This window comes from Engystomops pustulosus, chromosome 9 (assembly GCF_040894005.1).
Source record: "Engystomops pustulosus chromosome 9, aEngPut4.maternal, whole genome shotgun sequence".
NCBI lineage: Eukaryota > Metazoa > Chordata > Amphibia > Anura > Leptodactylidae > Engystomops > Engystomops pustulosus.
This window is the reverse complement of record NC_092419.1, coordinates 109,502,058-109,526,003: the sequence shown is the minus strand read 5'-3', so window position 1 is coordinate 109,526,003 and position 23,946 is coordinate 109,502,058. Positions and strand designations below refer to the sequence as shown.

Sequence of the window (23,946 nt, the reverse complement as noted above, 5' to 3'; positions counted from 1 at the left end):
TCTACTACATGATCTGTACTCAGAGCTATCACTGTGTTATCTGTGGTGTTACATAGGACTGCAGGATACATCTACTACATGATCTGTACTCAGATATCACTGTGTTATCTGTGGTGTTACATAGGACTGCAGGACACATCTACTACATGATCTGTACTCAGAGATATCACTGTGTTATCTGTGGTGTTACATAGGACTGCAGGACACATCTACTACATGATATGTACTCAGAGATATCACTGTGTTATCTGTGGTGTTACATAGGACTGCAGGACACATCTACTACATGATCTGTACTCAGAGATATCACTGTGTTATCTGTGGTGTTACATAGGACTGCAGGACACATCTACTACATGATCTGTACTCAGAGATATCACGGTGTTATCTGTGGTGTTACATAGGACTGCAGGACACATCTACTACATGATCTGTACTCAGAGATATCACTGTGTTATCTGTGGTGTTACATAGGACTGCAGGACACATCTACTACATGATATGTACTCAGAGATATCACTGTGTTATCTGTAGTGTTACATAGGACTGCAGGACACATCTACTACATGATCTGTACTCAGAGATATCACTGTGTTATCTGTGCTGTTACATAGGACTGCAGGACACATCTACTACATGATCTGTACTCAGAGATATCACGGTGTTATCTGTGGTGTTACATAGGACTGCAGGACACATCTACTACATGATCTGTACTCAGAGATATCACTGTGTTATCTGTGCTGTTACATAGGACTGCAGGACACATCTACTACATGATCTGTACTCAGAGATATCACTGTGTTATCTGTGGTGTTACATAGGACTGCAGGTGACATCTACTACATGATCAGTACTCAGAGATATCACTGTGTTATCTGTGGTGTTACATAGGACTGCAGGACACATCTACTACATGATCTGTACTCAGAGATATCACTGTGTTATCTGTGGTGTTACATAGGACTGCAGGAACATCTACTACATGATCTGTACTCAGAGATATCACTGTGTTATCTGTGGTGTTACATAGGACTGCAGGACACATCTACTACATGATCTGTACTCAGAGATATCACTGTGTTATCTGTGGTGTTACATAGGACTGCAGGACACATCTACTACATGATCTGTACTCAGAGATATCACTGTGTTATCTGTGGTGTTACATAGTACTGCAGGTTACATCTACTACATGATCTGTACTCAGAGATATCACTGTGTTATCTGTGGTGTTACATAGGACTGCAGGACACATCTACTACATGATCTGTACTCAGATATCACTGTGTTATCTGTGGTGTTACATAGGACTGCAGGACACATCTACTACATGATCTGTACTCAGAGATATCACTGTGTTATCTGTGGTGTTACATAGGACTGCAGGACACATCTACTACATGATCTGTACTCAGAGATATCACTGTGTTATCTGTGGTGTTACATAGGACTGCAGGACACATCTACTACATGATCTGTACTCAGAGATATCACTGTGTTATCTGTGGTGTTACATAGGACTGCAGGGCACATCTACTACATGATCTGTACTCAGAGATATCACTGTGTTATCTGTGGTGTTACATAGGACTGCAGGACACATCTACTACATGATCTGTACTCAGAGATATCACTGTGTTATCTGTGCTGTTACATAGGACTGCAGGACACTACTACATGATCTGTACTCAGAGAGATATCACTGTGTTATCTGTGGTGTTACATAGGACTGCAGGACACATCTACTACATGATCTGTACTCAGAGATATCACTGTGTTATCTGTGCTGTTACATAGGACTGCAGGACACATCTACTACATGATCTGTACTCAGAGATATCACTGTGTTATCTGTGGTGTTACATAGGACTGCAGGACACATCTACTACATGATCTGTACTCAGAGATATCACTGTGTTATCTGTGGTGTTACATAGGACTGCAGGACACATGTACTACATGATCTGTACTCAGAGATATCACTGTGTTATCTGTGGTGTTACATAGGACTACAGGACACATCTACTACATGATCTGTACTCAGAGATATCACTGTGTTATCTGTGGTGTTACATAGGACTGCAGGACACATCTACTACATGATCTGTACTCAGAGATATCACTGTGTTATCTGTGGTGTTACATAGGACTGCAGGTCACATCTACTACATGATCTGTACTCAGAGAGATATCACTGTGTTATCTGTGGTGTTACATAGGACTGCAGGTGACATCTACTACATGATCTGTACTCAGAGATATCACTGTGTTATCTGTGGTGTTACATAGGACTGCAGGACACATCTACTACATGATCTGTACTCAGAGCTATCACTGTGTTATCTGTGGTGTTACATAGGACTGCAGGATACATCTACTACATGATCTGTACTCAGATATCACTGTGTTATCTGTGGTGTTACATAGGACTGCAGGACACATCTACTACATGATCTGTACTCAGAGATATCACTGTGTTATCTGTGGTGTTACATAGGACTGCAGGACACATCTACTACATGATATGTACTCAGAGATATCACTGTGTTATCTGTGGTGTTACATAGGACTGCAGGACACATCTACTACATGATCTGTACTCAGAGATATCACTGTGTTATCTGTGGTGTTACATAGGACTGCAGGACACATCTACTACATGATCTGTACTCAGAGATATCACGGTGTTATCTGTGGTGTTACATAGGACTGCAGGACACATCTACTACATGATCTGTACTCAGAGATATCACTGTGTTATCTGTGGTGTTACATAGGACTGCAGGACACATCTACTACATGATCTGTACTCAGAGATATCACTGTGTTATCTGTGGTGTTACATAGGACTGCAGGACACATCTACTACATGATCTGTACTCAGAGATATCACTGTGTTATCTGTGGTGTTACATAGAACTGCAGGACACATCTACTACATGATCTGTACTCAGAGATATCACTGTGTTATCTGTGGTGTTACATAGGACTGCAGGACACATCTACTACATGATCTGTACTCAGAGATATCACTGTGTTATCTGTAGTGTTACATAGGACTGCAGGACACATCTACTACATGATCTGTACTCAGAGATATCACTGTGTTATCTGTGGTGTTACATAGGACTGCAGGACACATCTACTACATGATCTGTACTCAGAGATATCACTGTGTTATCTGTGGTGTTACATAGGACTGCAGGACACATCTACTACATGATCTGTACTCAGAGATATCACTGTGTTATCTGTGGTGTTACATAGGACTGCAGGACACATCTACTACATGATCTGTACTCAGAGATATCACTGTGTTATCTGTGGTGTTACATAGGACTGCAGGACACATCTACTACATGATCTGTACTCAGAGATATCACTGTGTTATCTGTGCTGTTACATAGGACTGCAGGACACATCTACTACATGATCTGTACTCAGAGAGAACACAACAACAGCGGCAAACGACCATGAAAAACGTATGATGGGGGATGGGAGGGTGGGGGCCCAGATTAGGCAACTCCCTACATGGGAGTCCGGTGCTGACATTGAAATGAAAGTGAGTGGAGGGGAGGTGGGGGTAGAGGAAGCGTGGACCCTGCCCCTCAGGTAGATGTCTATGAGCATGGTGGGACAAATCTGGATCCAGCGCCGCTCCAGTATACAGGTTGTGTCTGGTATTAGTGCGAATAGGGGACGAAGTGTGACGTGAAACGCGTGGGCACCGCAATGTGCGCCCCTAGTGGTTACATGTCATAGTGTAACAATGTCCTACAGGACAGGTGCACATCCTCCCAGTGGTAAGTGGGCCCCGTATGAATTGGGAAGGGGTCGTCTTGTGACTTGAAACGCGTCACTTTCACGACCTCGTAGACAAGAATCAAAATGCCGGATCAGTCCCTCTCTCCCGGAATGAGATGACTACTGTAGGACAATAGATTTGCTCGGCTTTTGTTTTCTATGGAGATTACTGGGTGTCGTGTGATGTGAAACGCGTGGGCGTGGCCCTGTATGACCCTTGAGGTGATGATGTAATATCTTACTAGGGGGTTGTCCTGTGACAGCGGAGCGGAGAGAAGGGGCCTGGACACCGTCAGACTTAAAACGCGTAGGAATTCACTCCTTACTGTGCAAACCACGGGACAGAAAACGAGAGCGGGATGGCCTCTTCCGCACAACGGTCGCTCTCCTTCATTGCTTTCAATGCAGATTGGGGAATGTTGTGGGACTTGAGGGTAAAGGTCACTTACACCCGATAAAGTTTTAGGACAGCAGAAACTTTTTGCTAGGTGAAGTAGCTAAAATACGTCTTGGAAGATCCAATGTGACAAAATCCACTACTAATGTGAAGCGCGTGGTCCCTTCAGGGCGTGGCCTGGTGGGCAGAGGTCATAGGGCATCTTCTTTCAGGCATAACGGTTACATGACTTGCAGGGGAGGGGTTGTATGTGACTCGAAATGCGTGGATTTATAGATGGATTATGTATTTGCATATTTAGTCACACCTTTTGATATAAGCCACACCTCTCAGAAGTCTTGTCCTACACACCCCTGATTTGACGCCATGGGAAGGGCTCCCCTTCTCGTTAGTTTAGTGGGTGCAATAAATAATACTCTTAAAGGGATCTTCCCCAGCCACACAAAGTAGATAACAGAGTTTATATAGCGTACAGGGCGGCTCTATACATCCCCCAAAAAGTGGTGACAGCAAGGGTTAACTGCGTCCAGGAACGGCCATAAACGAGGAGGAGGAAGGTAATTGTGTGGTGGAGGGATCGATAGGGATTTGCAGCCAGGACATGAGCCTAATGGTTTGCTCGTAGCACAGGCCAAGATGTCAGCGGGTGCGGGGAGGCGAGTGATGGGGTGGAGTGCGCCCCCCGCAGACGACTGACGCCAGGACTTCTGCAGGTGAAACGGCCAAGCGCTAAAAGCTCTGCCGGACACATCAGCGATCAGGAGCGGAGCCCATCTATAATTAATACCTAAACCTGCTGCGGCCTGCAGATTCCTAGAGAACACAACGACTTAAAGGGGAAGTCCAGGTGCCGCCCAACAGGAAACCAGGCCCCAAGCCATTGCTAGATTAGACCTACCCCAGTGCTGGTGTCCTCGTGTCTGTAATCTCCTCCTGCTCCAGAGACGTGAGTGCAATTAGACAACTTACCTGTGATTTGTTGGATTGAAGGGATCTGTCATTTTGACTGCAGTCAGCGTTGGAGAGATGTGTAATCAGACCTCACACTGCTGTGTTCTGTGCTCTGTGTAGCCTGTGTTATGTATTGTCCCTGGAGAGATGAGTAATCAGCCCTCACACTGCTGTGCTCTGTGCTCTCTGCAGCCAGTGTTATGTATTGTCCCTGGAGAGATGTGTAATCAGACCTCACACTGCTGTGCTCTCTGCAGCCAGTGTTATGTACTGTCCCTGGAGAGATGTGTAATCAGACCTCACACTGCTGTGCTCTGTGCTCTCTGCAGCCAGTGTTATGTACTGTCCCTGGAGAGATGTGCAATCAGACCTCACACTGCTGTGCTCTGTGCTCTCTGCAGCCAGTGTTATGTACTGTCCCTGGAGAGATGTGTAATCAGACCTCACACTGCTGTGCTCTGTGCTCTCTGCAGCCAGTGTTATGTATTGTCCAAGGAGAGATGTGTAATCAGACCTCACACTGCTGTGATCTGTGCTCTCTGCAGCCAGTGTTATGTACTGTCCCTGGAGAGATGTGTAATCAGACCTCACACTGCTGTGCTCTCTGCAGCCAGTGTTATGTCCCTGGAGAGATGTGTGATCAGACCTCACACTGCTGTGCTCTGTGCTCTCTGCAGCCAGTGTTATGTATTATCCCTGGAGAGATGTGTAATCAGACCTCACACTGCTGTGCTCTCTGCAGCCAGTGTTATGTATTGTCCCTGGAGAGATGAGTAATCAGACCTCACACTGCTGTGCTCTGTGCTCTCTGCAGCCAGTGTTATGTATTGTCCCTGGAGAGATGAGTAATCATACCTCACACTGCTTTGCTCTGTGCTCTCTGCAGCCAGTGTATTGTATTGTCCCTGGAGAGATGTGTAACCAGACCTCACACTGCTGTGCTCTGTGCTCTCTGCAGCCAGTGTTATCTATTGTCCCTGGAGAGATGAGTAATCAGACCTTTGGGAATATAAATTCATAGTCCTACTGCTACTAACAACATACACAGATTCCAGCATCTCCAAGTGCACTGGGGGTGTATCCTCACACTGCTGTGCTCTGTACATGTAGCGGCTCTATGTCCCCCTCCTATAGGTAATGGGCAAAATCTGTAGGTGGCTTCTGGTTAAATACTAAAGCAGTGGGAAATTGCCTTTGGAACAACTCAATGCAGAGAGAAGAGAGCACAGAAGTGTGAATACATACACTAGTGCACTTGGAGAAGCTACGATCCTGAATCCATGCATCACAGTCCTGCTGCTACTACAACATACACACAGGTCTGATTACACATCTCTCCAGGGACAATACATAACACTGGCTGCAGAGAGCACAGAGCACAGCAGTGTGAGGTCTGATTACACATCTCTCCAGAGACAATACATAACACTGGCTGCAGAGAGCACAGAGCACAGCAGTGTGAGGTATAGTTACACATCTCTCCAGGGACAATACATAACACTGGCTGCAGAGAGCACAGGGCACAGCAGTGTGAGGTATGATTACACATCTCTCCAGGGACAATACATAACACTGGCTGCAGAGAGCACAGAGCACAGCAGTGTGAGGTGTGATTACACATCTCTCCAGGGACAATACATAACACTGGCTGCAGAGAGCACAGAGCACAGCAGTGTGAGGTCTGATTACACATCTCTCCAGGGACAATACATAGCACTGGCTGCAGGGAGCACAGAGCACAGCAGTGTGAGGTATGATTACACATCTCTCCAGGGACAATACATAGCACTTGCTGCCTTATGGTTACAACAGCGGATCGGAATCCCTTTAACCCTTTCATGGCTGCAGGGGCCGGGTGGCTGCTCTTCTATTACTATTTGTGCCCCATCGACCCCATTTCACTTTAATCACGTTACAAAAGTCCCACATTTTTATTGAACACAGAAATAATAGATATTTATATATTTTAATAAAAACGAAAGAATATTTTTTTTTCCCCTTTTTTCCTTTTTTTTTAAAAAAAAAAAGATCCAAAAGTCCACATTTTGCCGTCCTCTTGGATGTGGAGCAATGAGCTCAGGGTCTTCACATCATTGGATTCCTGACTCCCTTGGGGTCCGAGTCTGAACAGTCTCCAAGTCCTGTGTCTTCTGTGTGGGGTCCCCCCCATGTGTCCCCCCCCTGTGCACTACTGGCGGCAGGTGTCGTGGAAAGCCTCTAAGGTGCGGAAATCCCTCCACGTGGGCGGCAGACCGTCCTGCAAGAACTTTCCGCAGCGCTGGCACGGAGCCTGGAACAGCTTGATGTAACTTCTTAACCAGGTCTGCGGGAGAAGAAGCCACATCACAAGTGTCATCCTCAGCTGTCATGTCTAATGCTCCGGGTGACGAGAAGACGCGCTCTGGCCCCGCGCCCAGGGCCCCCGAGACGCACTGATTCTACAGCCGCCAAAAGGGGACAAATTACGCTACAAGGTCAAAGAGAAAAGCTGATTTATAAGAAATAAAAAATGCCAGAAATGGGACTTTTTTTTCCCCTTCTCCTCTTCCTCCTGGGCTCAGCTTTCCTAAAAGCGGCGTCCCATATGGCGTGAAGAAAAAAACCGCCACATCCAACGAAAATAATCCGGGCAGCTCAGAGACTATTAATACAGATCACACACACAACACAAGCGCAAAAGAATTAAAGGGGATATTCCCCTAAACCGGACAACCTCATGGGGGGGGGGGGATAAGGAGGGGGAGGGAGGGGCTGGGTACAGCGCTACGGCATAGGATGGCGCTATACATATATATAAAGCTTTATTATTTATGTTGTATTGGTACCGATAAATATCTCAATTTTTTGTAACGGAGGGTTTTGCTTGCAGACAGGACAGTTCTCTGCTATAAATTGTAACACTGACATCAATCAGGACTGCAGGAAACTTACAGCTTTCTGCAATCACAATCCGTCCTGACACTTACCCATAGATCCAGGCACCGGGACTGTGGTATCTTCTTATATTTCTTATCCATGGCCTCCTGCCTTCTAAAAATCAAAAGAAAGGCAATGGGGGACATTCTCAGAGCCCATTTGTGAAGTAGCTTCCCCGGCTGTTACACTGTGCAGGAGCACTTTCCCCATCCCAATGCGTGAGATTACAGCAGGCAGAGGGAAGGGGGAAGTGCTGAGGGAGAAGTGGTATAACAGTCTGTGAAGCTACAACACGGAGGGGCTCTGGTAACACCCCCAGCCCTGCTGGCTCATTAGCATGATTGTAAAAGTTGATATTAAAAAGGAAGGAGACCATGGATAACAAGTAGAAGATTACAATAATCACAGTCCCTAGTTTATCATAAAGGATTGTGATGGGAGATTTCCTGCTTTGTGAAGTTAGAAATTTACCTGCTGTGAATTGTACTGTATGCAAATCATATGCAAATCTTGTGCGATAGAATCCTAAATCTGGGGCTGTACAGTCTGTAACACCCTGTTACATTGTAATTTTCTCTGTACAGTGAGCTGATGCTGGAGTAGGGGGTTGGCTTGCAGACAGGACAGTTCTATGATGACAGCTGGCTTGAAGGGGGCCCATTTCTGTTACACCCTGGGGGGCAGTCTGGTTTTTGCATAGGGGTTGGTCAGATCTGCTATACTACTGTGTGCATGACCCCCATCCCCTGTACATTATGGGTCATGTCCTATTCTGCATAGAATATATATATAACATATAATATCTCCTGCGGATGTGCACCGATGGAGCTGAGTATCTGGTGTCTGCCAGATACTCAGGGGGGGGGGGGGGAGATTTTTAGCAGAAAATGACATTTTCCCAGATTTATTTCCCAGACATTAGGCCGCTGTTCCCACAGTAACCGGCGCGTCCGAGACGTCTGATGAATGAGGAGGCGCAGGCGGAGGGAACGCATCCCTCTACAATCCTCCGACAAGATTTTGGGAAAATGAGAGCGGGGTGATGGGTGGCTAAATAAAAACCGGAGGGAGGCCAAACAGTTACACACTCAATATTTCTTCCTTCAATCAATACGGAGAGGAGAGAATGAGGGATGGGACGCGGCCCGGGACGCACATTTGTCTGTGTTCTGCCGAGCTCCTTCCCCGCAGAAGAAGACGTCAATATCCGACTTTACGAAAAACAAAGACTTAAAGGAGCTCGGGCTGAGGATAACCCGGGGGAAGGAACAGGAGACTCTGGAATGAAGCTGCGGCAGGACTTATGGTCCTTCATACATCCTACAGACAGTCCTGTAAATCACTGGGACAGGGCAGATGACCCGTAGCTCCGGCCCGGTGCACTACATGGCGGTGGTAGGAGCAGGAGATGCAGCCGGGTTATTATGACATCCTATAGTACAGTATATTCCTCCATTAGCTCCGGCCCGGTGCACTACATGGCGGTGGTAGGAGCAGGAGATGCAGCCGGGTTATTATGACATCCTATAGTACAGTATATCCCTCCATTAGCTCCGGCCCGGTGCACTACATGGCGGTGGTAGGAGCAGGAGATGCAGCCGGGTTATTATGACATCCTATAGTACAGTATATCCCTCCATTAGCTCCGGCCCGGTGCACTACATGGCGGTGGTAGGAGCAGGACATGCAGACGGGTTATTATGACATCCTATAGTACAGTATATCCCTCCATTAGCTCCGGCCCGGTGCACTACATGGCGGTGGTAGGAGCAGGACATGCAGAGGGTTATTATGACATCCTATAGTACAGTATATCCCTCCATTAGCTCCGGCCCGGTGCACTACATGGCGGTGGTAGGAGCAGGACATGCAGACGGGTTATTATGACATCCTATAGTACAGTATATCCCTCCATTAGCTCCGGCCCGGTGCACTACATGGCGGTGGTAGGAGCAGGACATGCAGAGGGTTATTATGACATCCTATAGTACAGTATATCCCTCCATTAGCTCCGGCCCGGTGCACTACATGGCGGTGGTAGGAGCAGGACATGCAGAGGGTTATTATGACATCCTATAGTACAGTATATCCCTCCATTAGCTCCGGCCCGGTGCACTACATGGCGGTGCTAGGAGCAGGACATGCAGCCGGGTTATTATGACATCCTATGGTACAGTATATCCCTCCATTAGCTCCGGCCCGGTGCACTACATGGCGGTGCTAGGAGCAGGACATGCAGCCGGGTTATTATGACATCCTATGGTACAGTATATCCCTCCATTAGCTCCGGCCCGGTGCACTACATGGCGGTGGTAGGAGCAGGACATGCAGAGGGTTATTATGACATCCTATAGTACAGTATATTCCTCCATTAGCTCCGGCGCTGACCGCTGCAGGGTCCAGGATATTGGCGCTTGTATCGAGCGTCTGTCAGACTCTTCGGAGAAGGATCTCAGCTGGAGTTACAGCCGATCAATCACCCCCGGCCTCCCCCGGGTAGCCCGGTGCTGACTGTGCGGACGGCCTCGTGTCTACCAGAACTTTCCACTTTTCAGAGCAGATCTGGAGACTGTGGGACGGGACCGATGAGAAGCGGGAGGTGTCATATGATGGTTATGGGACCCCCAACCTCTGGACATTAGGACATGGCTGCTGCCCCCTGTCTGGTCCCCCCCACTGCTGCCCTGGGGGAAGGGGCAGATGTTTGAAGACTCCTTTTCGCTGACCTCACCCTAATATGCTAAATATCTGAGGATAACTGGGGAAACCAGCTGAGCCGCCATATTTGATGCCCCCTGGATGGACCTACAGCCGGACCTGGGCACACAGAGGTGACACTGTCCAGTCCATTCATTTGCCGGCTCTGGAGTCTGAGTTTGATGGGTTATTTCTGTAATGTTATATCATCCTCTATGAGCAGGATAGGATAGAATTAGCTGATAGGTGGTGACTGACCCCTGGGACCCCCCAACAATCATTAAGGGACACATGGGTAGCCGCTCTATTGCCTGTTCATGCAGATACCACTCACAGATGTGCATTGAGGGTACACGGGACCCCCAGACTTGTCTATGCCTGGGGTCTAAGCCAATCCCCTACACTCCTGGCATTGAGACTAAAGGAGGCGTCACTGTATGGACGGATGGTCATTAGGTAGTAGAGTAATTCTGGGAGCGGGCGGGGGGCTAGAGGACCCCCCAGGGTGAAATAGTAAAACATCAGAGATCTGTAGGAGGAAGCTCAAAACACTAAAAAAAAATCAATAATATTGGAATTGTCAATTCTGCAGATGTAAAGCGTGTGATAAAGCGTCTTGTCTCCTGCGTGGCTCGTGTCTCTCGGGGCTTGTACTCACCATGAAGGATCGCACCACCACGTCGGGCATCTGTGGCAGCTGGTAGTGCAGCAAGGCGGTGGTGGCGTGGTCTGTAACCTGCAACACAGGACAAGGAGGACAAGGTGAGGGCAGGACACATTGTATGGACACCCCCCACTGCTGCAGAACCCAGGATACCCCGTCGGCTAGTGTACCTAATCCACCCTCAAGTGGATGCAGGGGCAGGGGGTCATGCCTAACAGTGCTCCCGGGGGCAGGGGGTCATGCCTTCCAGTGCTCCCGGGGGCAGGGGGTCATGCCTTACAGTGCACCTGGGGGTCAGGGGGTTATACCTTCCAGTGCTCCCGGGGGCAGGGGGGCATGCCTTCCAGTGCTCCCGGGGGCAGGGGGGCATGCCTTACAGTGCTCCCGGGGGCAGGGGGGCATGCCTTACAGTGCTCCCGGGGGCAGGGGGTCATGCCTTACAGTGCTCCCGGGGGCAGGGGGTCATGCCTTACAGTGCTCCCGGGGGCAGGGGGTCATGCCTTACAGTGCTCCCGGGGGAAGGGGGTCATGCCTTACAGTGCTCCCGGGGGAAGGGGGGCATGCCTTCCAGTGCTCCCGGGGGCAGGGGGTCATGCCTTACAGTGCACCTGGGGGTCAGGGGGTTATACCTTCCAGTGCTCCCGGGGGCAGGGGGGCATGCCTTCCAGTGCTCCCGGGGGCAGGGGGGCATGCCTTACAGTGCTCCCGGGGGCAGGGGGGCATGCCTTACAGTGCTCCCGGGGGCAGGGGGGCATGCCTTACAGTGCTCCCGGGGGCAGGGGGTCATGCCTTACAGTGCTCCCGGGGGCAGGGGGTCATGCCTTACAGTGCTCCCGGGGGCAGGGGGTCATGCCTTACAGTGCTCCCGGGGGAAGGGGGTCATGCCTTACAGTGCTCCCGGGGGAAGGGGGGCATGCCTTCCAGTGCTCCCGGGGGCAGGGGGGCATGCCTTCCAGTGCTCCCGGGGGCAGGGGGGCATGCCTTCCAGTGCTCCCGGGGGCAGGGGGGCATGCCTTACAGTGCTCCCGGGGGCAGGGGGTCATGCCTTACAGTGCTCCCGGGGGAAGGGGGTCATGCCTTACAGTGCTCCCGGGGGCAGGGAGTCATGCCTTACAGTGCTCCCGGGGGCAGGGAGTCATGCCTTCCAGTGCTCCCGGGGGAAGGGGGTCATGCCTTCCAGTGCTCCCGGGGGCAGGGGGTCATGCCTTACAGTGCACCTGGGGGGCAGGGGGTCATGCCTTACAGTGCACCTGGGGGGCAGGGGGTCATGCCTTACAGTGCTCCCGGGGGCAGGGGGTCATGCCTTACAGTGCTCCCGGGGGCAGGGGGTCATGCCTTACAGTGCTCCCAGGGGCAGGGGGTCATGCCTTACAGTGCTCCCGGGGGCAGGGGGTCATGCCTTCCAGTGCTCCCGGGGGCAGGGGGTCATGCCTTCCAGTGCTCCCGGGGGCAGGGGGTCATGCCTTCCAGTGCTCCCGGGGGCAGGGAGTCATGCCTTCCAGTGCTCCCGGGGGAAGGGGGTCATGCCTTCCAGTGCTCCCGGGGGCAGGGGGGCATGCCTTACAGTGCTCCCGGGGGCAGGGGGTCATGCCTTACAGTGCACCTGGGGGTCAGGGGGTTATTTCTTCCAGTGCTCCCGGGGGCAGGGGGTCATGCCTTACAGTGCTCCCGGGGGCAGGGGGTCATGCCTTACAGTGCTCCCAGGGGCAGGGGGTCATGCCTTACAGTGCTCCCGGGGGCAGGGGGTCATGCCTTACAGTGCTCCCGGGGGCAGGGGGTCATGCCTTACAGTGCTCCCGGGGGCATTAAGCTCCAGCAGTGAGGACGGGTGCCGCCAGGATGGGAGCGGAGACTGTAGTGACTGGATGCGGACAGCAGATAACAGGCAGACAGCGGTCCCGCTGCAAATTCCCACATTCCTGAAAATGATGTGACACATCTAACAAGTGTAACTACACATCTGGGGGAGCGCCAGGCGGCCGGGCTGTCAATCCAAGAGACAGCGGCAAGAAAAACACGGCAAGATCAATGAGGAACGCCGCAGCTGAGAAACGGAGACGTACGGGGGAAGGGAGGATGGAGGAAGCAGGAGGGCAGATCCATGTGCACCTGGACTACCTGCCCCACTTACCCCTCCCTAACGTGAACGTTGTGCGTGCATCACCCAGCTTTCCCAGAGTTCTGAACAGCGCGCCTGCTTAGATAGAAGCAGGGAACGTAAATCCGGCTGACACCCAGAGGATAATAATTAGTAATCCTGGCCGTCTGGGGGTGCAGGTGTGAGCGCTGCTCTGGGGTTATCGGCAGCGGCCTGACATGATGAGCATGTGACGCGCTCCGCTTCATGTCCGCGCTGCGCAGGGTATCGATCGCACCCAACAAAGCAGCGCTGATAGATACAATTTGCTTGTAACATTCTGACCCTATTAGTCTCATATTAAGGCTTCTGGGAAGACAGATGGCGGGCGGCTTTGTGAATGACCGTGAAGTTGCGCCCTCGCTCACCTTGAGCCCGGATCATCAATAGCCGGATCTATCGGCCTCATGAATGCATTCATGCTCCGGCTCTTTAGCTGGCTTGCACGTTATTGACGAGAATATATTTTCATACATTAGACGAATTGTCTCTGCAGCAACACTGCGGTGGGGGAGCGGGAGGGCGTCATACCTGCAGGGGGCCCGATCATGGCCGCAGAGGTCCGCGCTAATTATTTACTCCCCCCAACCAAAGACTTTCTTCAAGGACTAAGAAACTTTCACCACTGACTTGTGGTTTGTAGAGAAAAGTTTACCCTGAATAATCAACCGTATCATCAATTTCTAATGAGAACTGGGCTTACCCAAGATGGCGGCCTCCGCTGGGGAGGACATCACATAAGAAATCTTCTCTCCCTGTGCTCTGTATACGTCTCTTCTTCCATCTATGGCAGCTATGGAGTCTCCCAGGACTGGATAGTTCTCTTTATGCGGAGTTTGACTTAAAACTAAAAGTCCCTTTCTTGTGAAGACTGGGCTAAGCCAAGATGGCGGCCTCCGCTGTGTGGGGACATTTCTGAGATCTGACAGCTACATACAAGTCTACACTGAAGTGACAATCACCAGCCACCGCCATTAGGGTGAATACCCACCACTATAATCCCAGGAGAGTAACAAGTCCGGACCCCAACGCTTCCCCCGTGTATACACACCTATAGCTCTGCCTGTATGTCAGTCTATACTGCAGCTCCGGCATTATATTACTGTAAGACCTGGACATACCTTGCTTGTTGACCATTATGGGTGTGATACGGGAAGTGGTGTATCCGATATCACGCAGGACTAATGGGATAACGGCCAGTGAAATGGTTAATGCAGGGTGCGCAGGTATAATGGGGCCCCCCGATGCCCCTTTGTCCGCCTTGTTCTGAGGCTCGGCATGCCACAAGCGCCGGTGTTTACTAGTTGCCATCGTCTATTCATCTCGGCGCTGGCTACCTGCGGTTCTGCCTTCAGAGCAGCGCTCACATCGGGGACGGCCGGGACGCTCTGAGCAGCCTATTTGCCGGAGGAGTCTAAATGCCACGGAGGCCGGAGCCTATCTGTGGTCGGCGGGGGGCCCATTCATCCGGCATAGCGGCAGCGCCCCCTCCGAGAATCAGGCTCGCCTTTTATCCACCGTCTATTGTGCCGGACAATAACAGTCAGATTTAGACTCGGGCGACACAAAGAGAAGGTGTGAAGGCCGAGCTCTGCCCCCACTATAGGGATCATGATCCCCAAGGAGGGGGCTCAGTAATGTGCTGCAAATTAGTATTCACTCCTCCAAACCCAAACATTATGGAAGATACAGGTAGTGCAGGTGACTGGTCCTAATCATCACAAATTACCTGCGACACCCCTATACACCCCTCCATGGGCTCATATTACACTGCTGCTATGAAAGGGTTAATATTCATTACCTAACAATCACATTTAATATTTAGAGGGTCTCTCCAGAAAATGGTTTCTTTTTTACCGAAACAGCACCATACCTGTCCACAGTTTATCTCATGCGCTGCAACAGTGTAACAGTTTATGAATCTACAACCTGTAGACGTGTGTGGCGCTGTGTTTCATGTAACTACCACTCAATGGACACCAAAACCATCAAGAAAGTCTCCTGTGCCGACATAACATGACTGTGACGCCCCCGGGGCAGATCTATCACGGGGTTTGGGTTTGTATCTCTGCGCTGATACATCATCTCGAGTTTAGACCCTCCCAGTGTGGGAGGAGACTATGACACGTGACTATGTGCACCTGTCTATACTGTAAGGGGGCGGAGTCACACGTTGCTACAATGTAGGATTCCTAGAGTAGTCGTGACCAGAGAGGAGGGGGCTTCCCTGTCTCCTGGTGAGGAGATGATTCCTGCACTTTCCAAGCTCTTTTTCTCCTCCCCCTGTGCCGGTGGTGCCTTCAGTCTTCTTTGTCTGCACCCACTTTCCATGAAATATAACACCAAACCTTATAGTTAAATTAAAGGACTGCAACTGGTCGCCTGGTGCACCCAAACCAGGTGAAAACATGGCCATTGCCATTCAGGCTCCTAGAAAAGCTGGGTGATTATCTAGTGGCAGCCATATTGGCCAATACCCAACTATACCGAGAACAGACAGGAATAAATATAAAGTCTGGACACATAATTCTGTCAGGGAAGGATCCGGAGACGCGTTTTCATGAACTCAAGGCCTCGGAAGTTCAGTATGAAAATGATTTCATCAAAAGTACAAGATTTTCCAGACTTCAGGCGGCATCTTAAAGGGGAGGGGGCGGAGGAGGCTGCTGAGCTTTTACCCCCATGTGAATGATTTCTATAACAGGCCGGGCAGATGATAACTAAAGTGATCCGTGTGCAGCGGATTGTGGAACGCACCGCTCCCAGACCCCTCCGGCGCACCCGGCCCTTCATAAACAATCCGAATGAGCCGGATCTGCTGAGCAAGCGACTATTGGGGACGCAGCGAGATCTGCAGTTCTTACCTTTTGGAAGACTTGATAGTTGGATTTCGACCATATGTCCAGCTGGAAAACAAAGAGAAGATGGAGTGAGAGTTGTAGATAAGGTGCAGCAGCGGAGGCCACCAGTATCTGCCATAGCGGCAGTGACACCAGCGGAGGCCATTTATACATCTACTAAGTGCATGAATTATTAAGCCCGGAAAATCAATATGGACCGGGCTGCGGCTGCCGGACCAGAACCCAAAGTACAGAGAGATGTGTGACCCCGGAACAGGACGTGCTGCACCTGATGTATAGGGCCCGGTACCGGCTACAGCATAGGGGGGCGGAAGACATGGGCTGAACCGGACCCTAAACTATGTCCCCGAAAGGACACAAGATATAATGTACTGCAGGAACCCGGCCCAGATGCCACATACACAACTGCCATCAGTGTATACAGCATCTCTGCACTGCCCGGTGCTATATACAGCATATTCTGACCTAGCACTGCCCAAAGCTATATACAGTATATACTGACCTAGCACTGCCCAAAGCTATATACAGTATATACTGACCTAGCACTGCCCAAAGCTATATACAGTATATACTGACCTAGCGCTGCCCAATGCTATATACAGTATATACTGACCTAGCACTGCCCAATGTTATATACAGTATATACTGACCTAGCACTGCCCAAAGCTATATACAGTATATACTGACCTAGCGCTGCCCAATGCTATATACAGTATATACTGACCTAGCGCTGCCCGATGCTATATACAGTATATACTGACCTAGCACTGCCCGATGCTATATACAGTATATACTGACCTAGCGCTGCCCAATGTTATATACAGTATATACTGACCTAGCGCTGCCCAATGTTATATACAGTATATACCAGTGGTGGCGAACCGATGGCACTCGGAGTCCTCTCTGTGGGCACACGGGCTGTCTCCCAGGCACAGAGTTTAGCAGACATGGCATCTTCCTGCAGTCTCAGGCAGTCCAAGTAGTGCCCTGCTATTTTAAAGTGACCCACCCTGTGCTGATTGGTCCTGTCCGAAGAGTGAAAAGGAGTGGACAGGGTCGGATTGGAGCTCCAAAATTCTGGTAGCAATAAGTTTGTTACTGCCTGAATTGCCATGTTGGCACTTTTGGAAAAGCTAGTGTTTTTTGGGTCTCAGTTTGGGCACTCGATCTCTAAAAGCTTCGCCATCACTGGTATATACTGACCTAGCTATGCCCAATGCTATATACAGTATATACTGACCTAGCACTGCCCAAAGCTATATACAGTATATACTGACCTAGCACTGCCCAAAGCTATATACAGTATATACTGACCTAGCACTGCCCGATGCTATATACAGCATATACTGACCTAGCACTGCCCAAATCTATATACAGCATATACTGACCTAGAGATGCCTGATGCTATATACAGTATATACTTGACCTAGCTATACAGCATATACTGACCTAGCACTGCCCGAAGTTATATACAGTATATACTGACCTAGCACTGCCCAATGCTATATACAGTATATACTGACCTAGCACTGCCCAATGCTATATACAGTATATACTGACCTAGCGCTGCCCAATGTTATATACAGTATATACCAGTGGTGGCGAACCTATGGCACTGGTGCCAGAGATGGCACTCGGAGGCATCTCTGTGGGCACACGGGCTGTCTCCCAGGCACAGAGTTTGGCAGACATGGCATCTTCCTGCAGTCTCAGGCAGTCCAAGTAGTGCCCTGCTATTTTAAAGTGACCCACCCTGTGCTGATTGGTCCTGTCCGAAGAGTGAAAAGGAGTGGACAGGGTCGGATTGGAGCTCCAAAATTCTGGTAGCAATAAGTTTGTTACTGCCTGAATTGCCATGTTGGCACTTTTGGAAAAGCTAGTGTTTTTTGGGTCTCAGTTTGGGCACTCGATCTCTAAAAGCTTCGCCATCACTGGTATATACTGACCTAGCTATGCCCAATGCTATATACAGTATATACTGACCTAGCACTGCCCAAAGCTATATACAGTATATACTGACCTAGCACTGCCCAAAGCTATATACAGTATATACTGACCTAGCACTGCCCGATGCTATATACAGCATATACTGACCTAGCACTGCCCAAATCTATATACAGCATATACTGACCTAGAGATGCCTGATGCTATATACAGTATATACTTGACCTAGCTATACAGCATATACTGACCTAGCACTGCCCGAAGTTATATACAGTATATACTGACCTAGCACTGCCCAATGCTATATACAGTATATACTGACCTAGCACTGCCCAATGCTATATACAGTATATACTGGCCTAGCACTGCCCAATGCTATATACAGTATATACTGACCTAGTACTGCCCAAAGCTATATACAGTATATACTGACCTAGAGCTGCCTGATGCTATATACAGTATATACTGACCTAGTACTGCCCAATGCTATATACAGTATATACTGACCTAGCACTGCCCGATGCTATATACAGTATATACTGACCTAGCACTGCCCAATGCTATATACAGTATATACTGACCTAGCACTGCCCAATGCTATATACAGTATATATTGACCTAGCACTGCCCAATGCTATATACAGTATATACTGGCCTAGAGCTGCCCAATGCTATACACTCACTGGCCACTTTATTAGGTACACCTGTCCAACTGCTCGTTAACACTTAATTTCTAATCAGCCAATCACATGGCGGCAACTCAGTGCATTTAGGCATGTAGACATGGTCAAGACAATCTCCTGCAGTTCTCCCGAGCATCAGTATGGGGAAGAAAGGTGATTTGTGGCCTGTGAACGTGGCATGGTTGTTGGTGCCAGAAGGGCTGGTCTGAGTATTTCAGAAACTGCTGATCTACTGGGATTTTCACGCACACCCATCTCTAGGGTTTACAGATGGTCCGAAAAAGAAAAAACATCCAGTGAGCGGCAGTTCTGTGGGCGGAAATGCCTTGTTGATGCCAGAGGTCAGAGGAGAATGGGCAGACTGGTTCGAGCTGATAGAAAGGCAACAGTGACTCAAATCGCCACCCGTTACAACCAAGGTAGGCAGAAGAGCATCTCTGAACGCACAGTACGCCAAACTTTGAGGCAGATGGGCTACAGCAGCAGAAGACCACACCGGGTGCCACTCCTTTCAGCTAAGAACAGGAAACTGAGGCTACAATTTGCACAAGCTCATCGAAATTGGACAGTAGAAGATTGGAAAAACGTTGCCTGGTCTGATGAGTCTCGATTTCTGCTGCGACATTCGGATGGTAGGGTCAGAATTTGGTACAACAACATGAAAGCATGGATCCATCCTGCCTTGTATAATGGGTCAGGCTGGTGGTGGTGGTGTCATGGATCCATCCTGCCTTGTATCAGCGGGTCAGGCTGGTGCTGGTGGTGTCATGGATCCATCCTGCCTTGTATCAGCGGCTCAGGCTGGTGGTGGTGGTGTCATGGATCCATCCTGCCTTGTATCAGCGGCTCAGGCTGGTGGTGGTGGTGTCATGGATCCATCCTGCCTTGTATCAGCGGCTCAGGCTGGTGGTGGTGGTGTCATGGATCCATCCTGCCTTGTATCAGCGGGTCAGGCTGGTGGTGGTGGTGTCATGGATCCATCCTGCCTTGTATCAGCGGGTCAGGCTGGTGGTGGTGGTGTCATGGATCCATCCTGCCTTGTATTACCGGGTCAGGCTGGTGGTGGTGGTGTCATGGATCCATCCTGCCTTGTATCAGCGGGTCAGGCTGGTGCTGGTGGTGTCATGGATCCATCCTGCCTTGTATCAGCGGGTCAGGCTGGTGGTGCTGGTGTCATGGATCCATCCTGCCTTGTATCAGCGGGTCAGGCTGGTGGTGCTGGTGTCATGGATCCATCCTGCCTTGTATCAGCGGGTCAGGCTGGTGGTGGTGGTGTCATGGATCCATCCTGCCTTGTATCAGCGGCTCAGGCTGGTGGTGGTGGTGTCATGGATTCATCCTGCCTTGTATCAGCGGCTCAGGCTGGTGCTGGTGTCATGGTGTCTTTGGGCCCCTTGGTACAACGCCACAGCCTACCTGAGTATTGTTGCTGCCCATGTCCATCCCTTTATGAGCACAATGTACCCTGTAACATCTGATGGCTACTTTCAGCAGGATAATGCGCCATGTCATAAAGCTGGAAGCATCTCAGACTGGTTTCTTGAACATGACAATGAGGTCACTGGACTCAAATGGCCTCCACAGTCACCAGATCTCAGTCCAATAGAGCATCTTTACTGACCTATTGCTGCCCAATGCTATATACAGTATATACTGGCCTAGAGCTGCCCAATGCTATATACAGTATATACTGACCTAGCACTGCCCAATGCTATATACAGTATATACTGACCTAGCGCTGCCCAATGCTATATACAGTTTATACTGACCTAGCGCTGCCCAATGCTATATACAGTATATACTGACCTAGCGCTGCCCAATGCTATATACAGTTTATACTGACCTAGCGCTGCCCGATGCTATATACAGTATATACTGACCTAGCGCTGCCCAATGCTATATACAGTTTATACTGACCTAGCGCTGCCCAATGCTATATACAGTATATACTGACCTAGCGCTGCCCAATGCTATATACAGTATATACTGACCTAGCACTGCCCAATGCTATATACAGTTTATACTGACCTAGCGCTGCCCAATGCTATATACAGTATATACTGACCTAGCGCTGCCCAATGCTATATACAGTATATACTGACCTAGCACTGCCCAATGCTATATACAGTATATACTGACCTAGCACTGCCCAATGCTACATACAGTATATACTGACCTATTGCTGCCCGATGTTATATACAGTATATACTGACCTAGAGCTGTCTGATGCTATATACCTGCTGCAAGACAGATGATATATACAGTAGTGGTCCACAATCTTTTAGCATTCGGGGACCGGCAGTAACCAAATTTATTTTTCAGGTACCGCAACCCATGGTCTCTGGAAAAAAAAATGGCGTGCCCAGCAAATACCCCATCTAACCCCAACCCATATAATGCGTCATTTCCTGCAGCCCCCCTTATAGTGCTGTCTTTTATGTAGCCCCCCTTAATAGTTTTCCCTTTTATGTAGCCCCCTCCTGATACTTCTCCATTTCCTGTAGCCCCCTTTTTATACCACATGTACTCGAGTATAAGTCTACCTGAGTATAAGTCTAGGCACATAATTTTACCACAAAATAAACTGGGAAACTTATTGACTTGGGTTTAAGCCGAGGGGTGGGAAATTCATGTTACTCATTAACGAAATGTCCAAAGCAGTGCCCCCCAACAGTACTGTCCCCCGCCCAGCCCCCCCAACAGTACTGTCCCCCGCCCAGCCCTCCCCAACAGTACTGTCCCCCGCCCAGCCCTCCCCAACAGTACTGTCCCCTGCCAGCCCCCCCAACAGTACTGTCCCCGCCCAGCCCCCCACAGTACTGTCCCCGCCCAGCCTAACAAAAGTACTGTCCCCCGCCCAGCCTAACAATAGTACTGTCCCCCGCCCAGCCCCCCACAGTACTGTCCCCGCCCAGCCTAACAATAGTACTGTCCCCCGCCCAGCCTAACAATAGTACTGTCCCCCGCCCAGCCTAACAACAGTACTGTCCCCCGCCCAGCCTAACAATAGTACTGTCCCCCGCCCAGCCTAACAATAGTACTGTCCCCCGCCCAGCCCCCACAGTACTTTACTTTGACTTCAGGGTCTCGCCAATGTGCGCCATATTATAAAACAAGAAATTTGCGCACATTACAATCCCGGCTGTGCTCTGCCTCCCCATCCATCACCCGACTCCCTACATTTTGTGGAAATTTGCTGAGTACATTTGTAGAGAATCCCCCTCCCGTATACAATGTCAGCCCCCCGGACCCTGCCTTCTCTTCCGATCTCCCAGCATCGTGGCCCGGCTGCCATGTTCTGAAGGTCGTCCGAATGATTTCAAAGTCGATAAACGAGTGGCAACCTTCCTTGCATCTCATATCAAACGGGGACGGTGCCAGCCCCTATTATAGAAATCAAATTCCGCCCCCTCCCCCAGACAAGTTCTCCGCTGGTCTTTGAAGTGGTAGGGAAGCAGGGATGAGAAATTACCCCAGAGACGGCGCTGCTGATCTTTGAAGCCGGGCTTTGATAGCTTTGTGCTTCTCGCTTGCTGAGGTTGGGATGATGTGAGCCGACGCTGACGTGGGGTAATTAATGAAGCCGTAGTCTGAACAGACGACAAGAGGATTCAAGCGGCCACTAAAGCCTCCTAACCGCTAACACAGGAGGGAAGCGGCACAACAGAGCCCAGGAGGGAGGGAAGCGGCACTACAGAGCCCAGGAGGGAGGGAAGCGGCACTACAGAGCCCAGGAGGGAGGGAAGCGGCACCACAGAGCCCAGGAGGGAGGGAAGCGGCACAACAGAGCCCAGGAGGGAGGGAAGCGGCACCACAGAGCCCAGGAGGGAGGGAAGCGGCACCACAGAGCCCAGGAGGGAGGGAAGCGGCACCACAGAGCCCAGGAGGGAGGGAAGCGGCACAACAGAGCCCAGGAGGGAGGGAAGCGGCACCACAGAGCCCAGGAGGGAGGGAAGCGGCACCACAGAGCCCAGGAGGGAGGGAAGCGGCACCACAGAGCCCAGGAGGGAGGGAAGCGGCACCACAGAGCCCAGGAGGGAGGGAAGCGGCACCACAGAGCCCAGGAGGGAGGGAAGCGGCACCACAGAGCCCAGGAGGGAGGGAAGCGGCACAACAGAGCCCAGGAGGGAGGGAAGCGGCACCACAGAGCCCAGGAGGGAGGGAAGCGGCACCACAGAGCCCAGGAGGGAGGGAAGCGGCACAACAGAGCCCAGGAGGGAGGGAAGCGGCACCACAGAGCCCAGGAGGGAGGGAAGTGGCACCACAGAGCCCAGGAGGGAGGGAAGCGGCACCACAGAGCCCAGGAGGGAGGGAAGCGGCACCACAGAGCCCAGGAGGGAGGGAAGCGGCACCACAGAGCCCAGGAGGGAGGGAAGCGGCACCACAGAGCCCAGGAGGGAGGGACGGCAGCACTACAGAGCCCAGGAGGGAGGGAAGCGGCACCACAGAGCCCAGGAGGGAGGGAAGCGGCACCACAGAGCCCAGGAGGGAGGGAAGCGGCACCACAGAGCCCAGGAGGGAGGGAAGCGGCACAACAGAGCCCAGGAGGGAGGGAAGCGGCACAACAGAGCCCAGGAGGGAGGGAAGCGGCACTACAGAGCCCCGGAGGGAGGGAAGCGGCACTACAGAGCCCAGGAGGGAGGGAAGCGGCACCACAGAGCCCAGGAGGGAGGGACGGCAGCACTACAGAGCCCAGGAGGGAGGGAAGCGGCACCACAGAGCCCAGGAGGGAGGGAAGCGGCACCACAGAGCCCAGGAGGGAGGGAAGCGGCACCACAGAGCCCAGGAGGGAGGGAAGCGGCACCACAGAGCCCAGGAGGGAGGGAAGCGGCACCACAGAGCCCAGGAGGGAGGGAAGCGGCACCACAGAGCCCAGGAGGGAGGGAAGC

General features: G+C 50.8%; 1 protein-coding gene across 1 annotated transcript in view; it reads right to left on the bottom strand.

Moving 5' to 3' along the window:
• Positions 1 to 7,072: 7,072 nt before the first annotated feature.
• The window catches only part of MED27 (mediator complex subunit 27), a 145,226-nt gene continuing 128,352 nt past the window's right edge, over positions 7,073 to 23,946 (bottom strand). The window contains exons 6-8 of the mRNA XM_072125580.1: positions 16,434 to 16,475; positions 11,427 to 11,504; positions 7,073 to 7,478 (exon numbers count right to left, since the gene is read on the bottom strand). Coding sequence (XP_071981681.1) covers positions 7,344 to 7,478; positions 11,427 to 11,504; positions 16,434 to 16,475 — 255 coding nt within the window. The 3' untranslated portion in view covers positions 7,073 to 7,343. The remainder of the gene's footprint in view (positions 7,479 to 11,426; positions 11,505 to 16,433; positions 16,476 to 23,946) is intronic.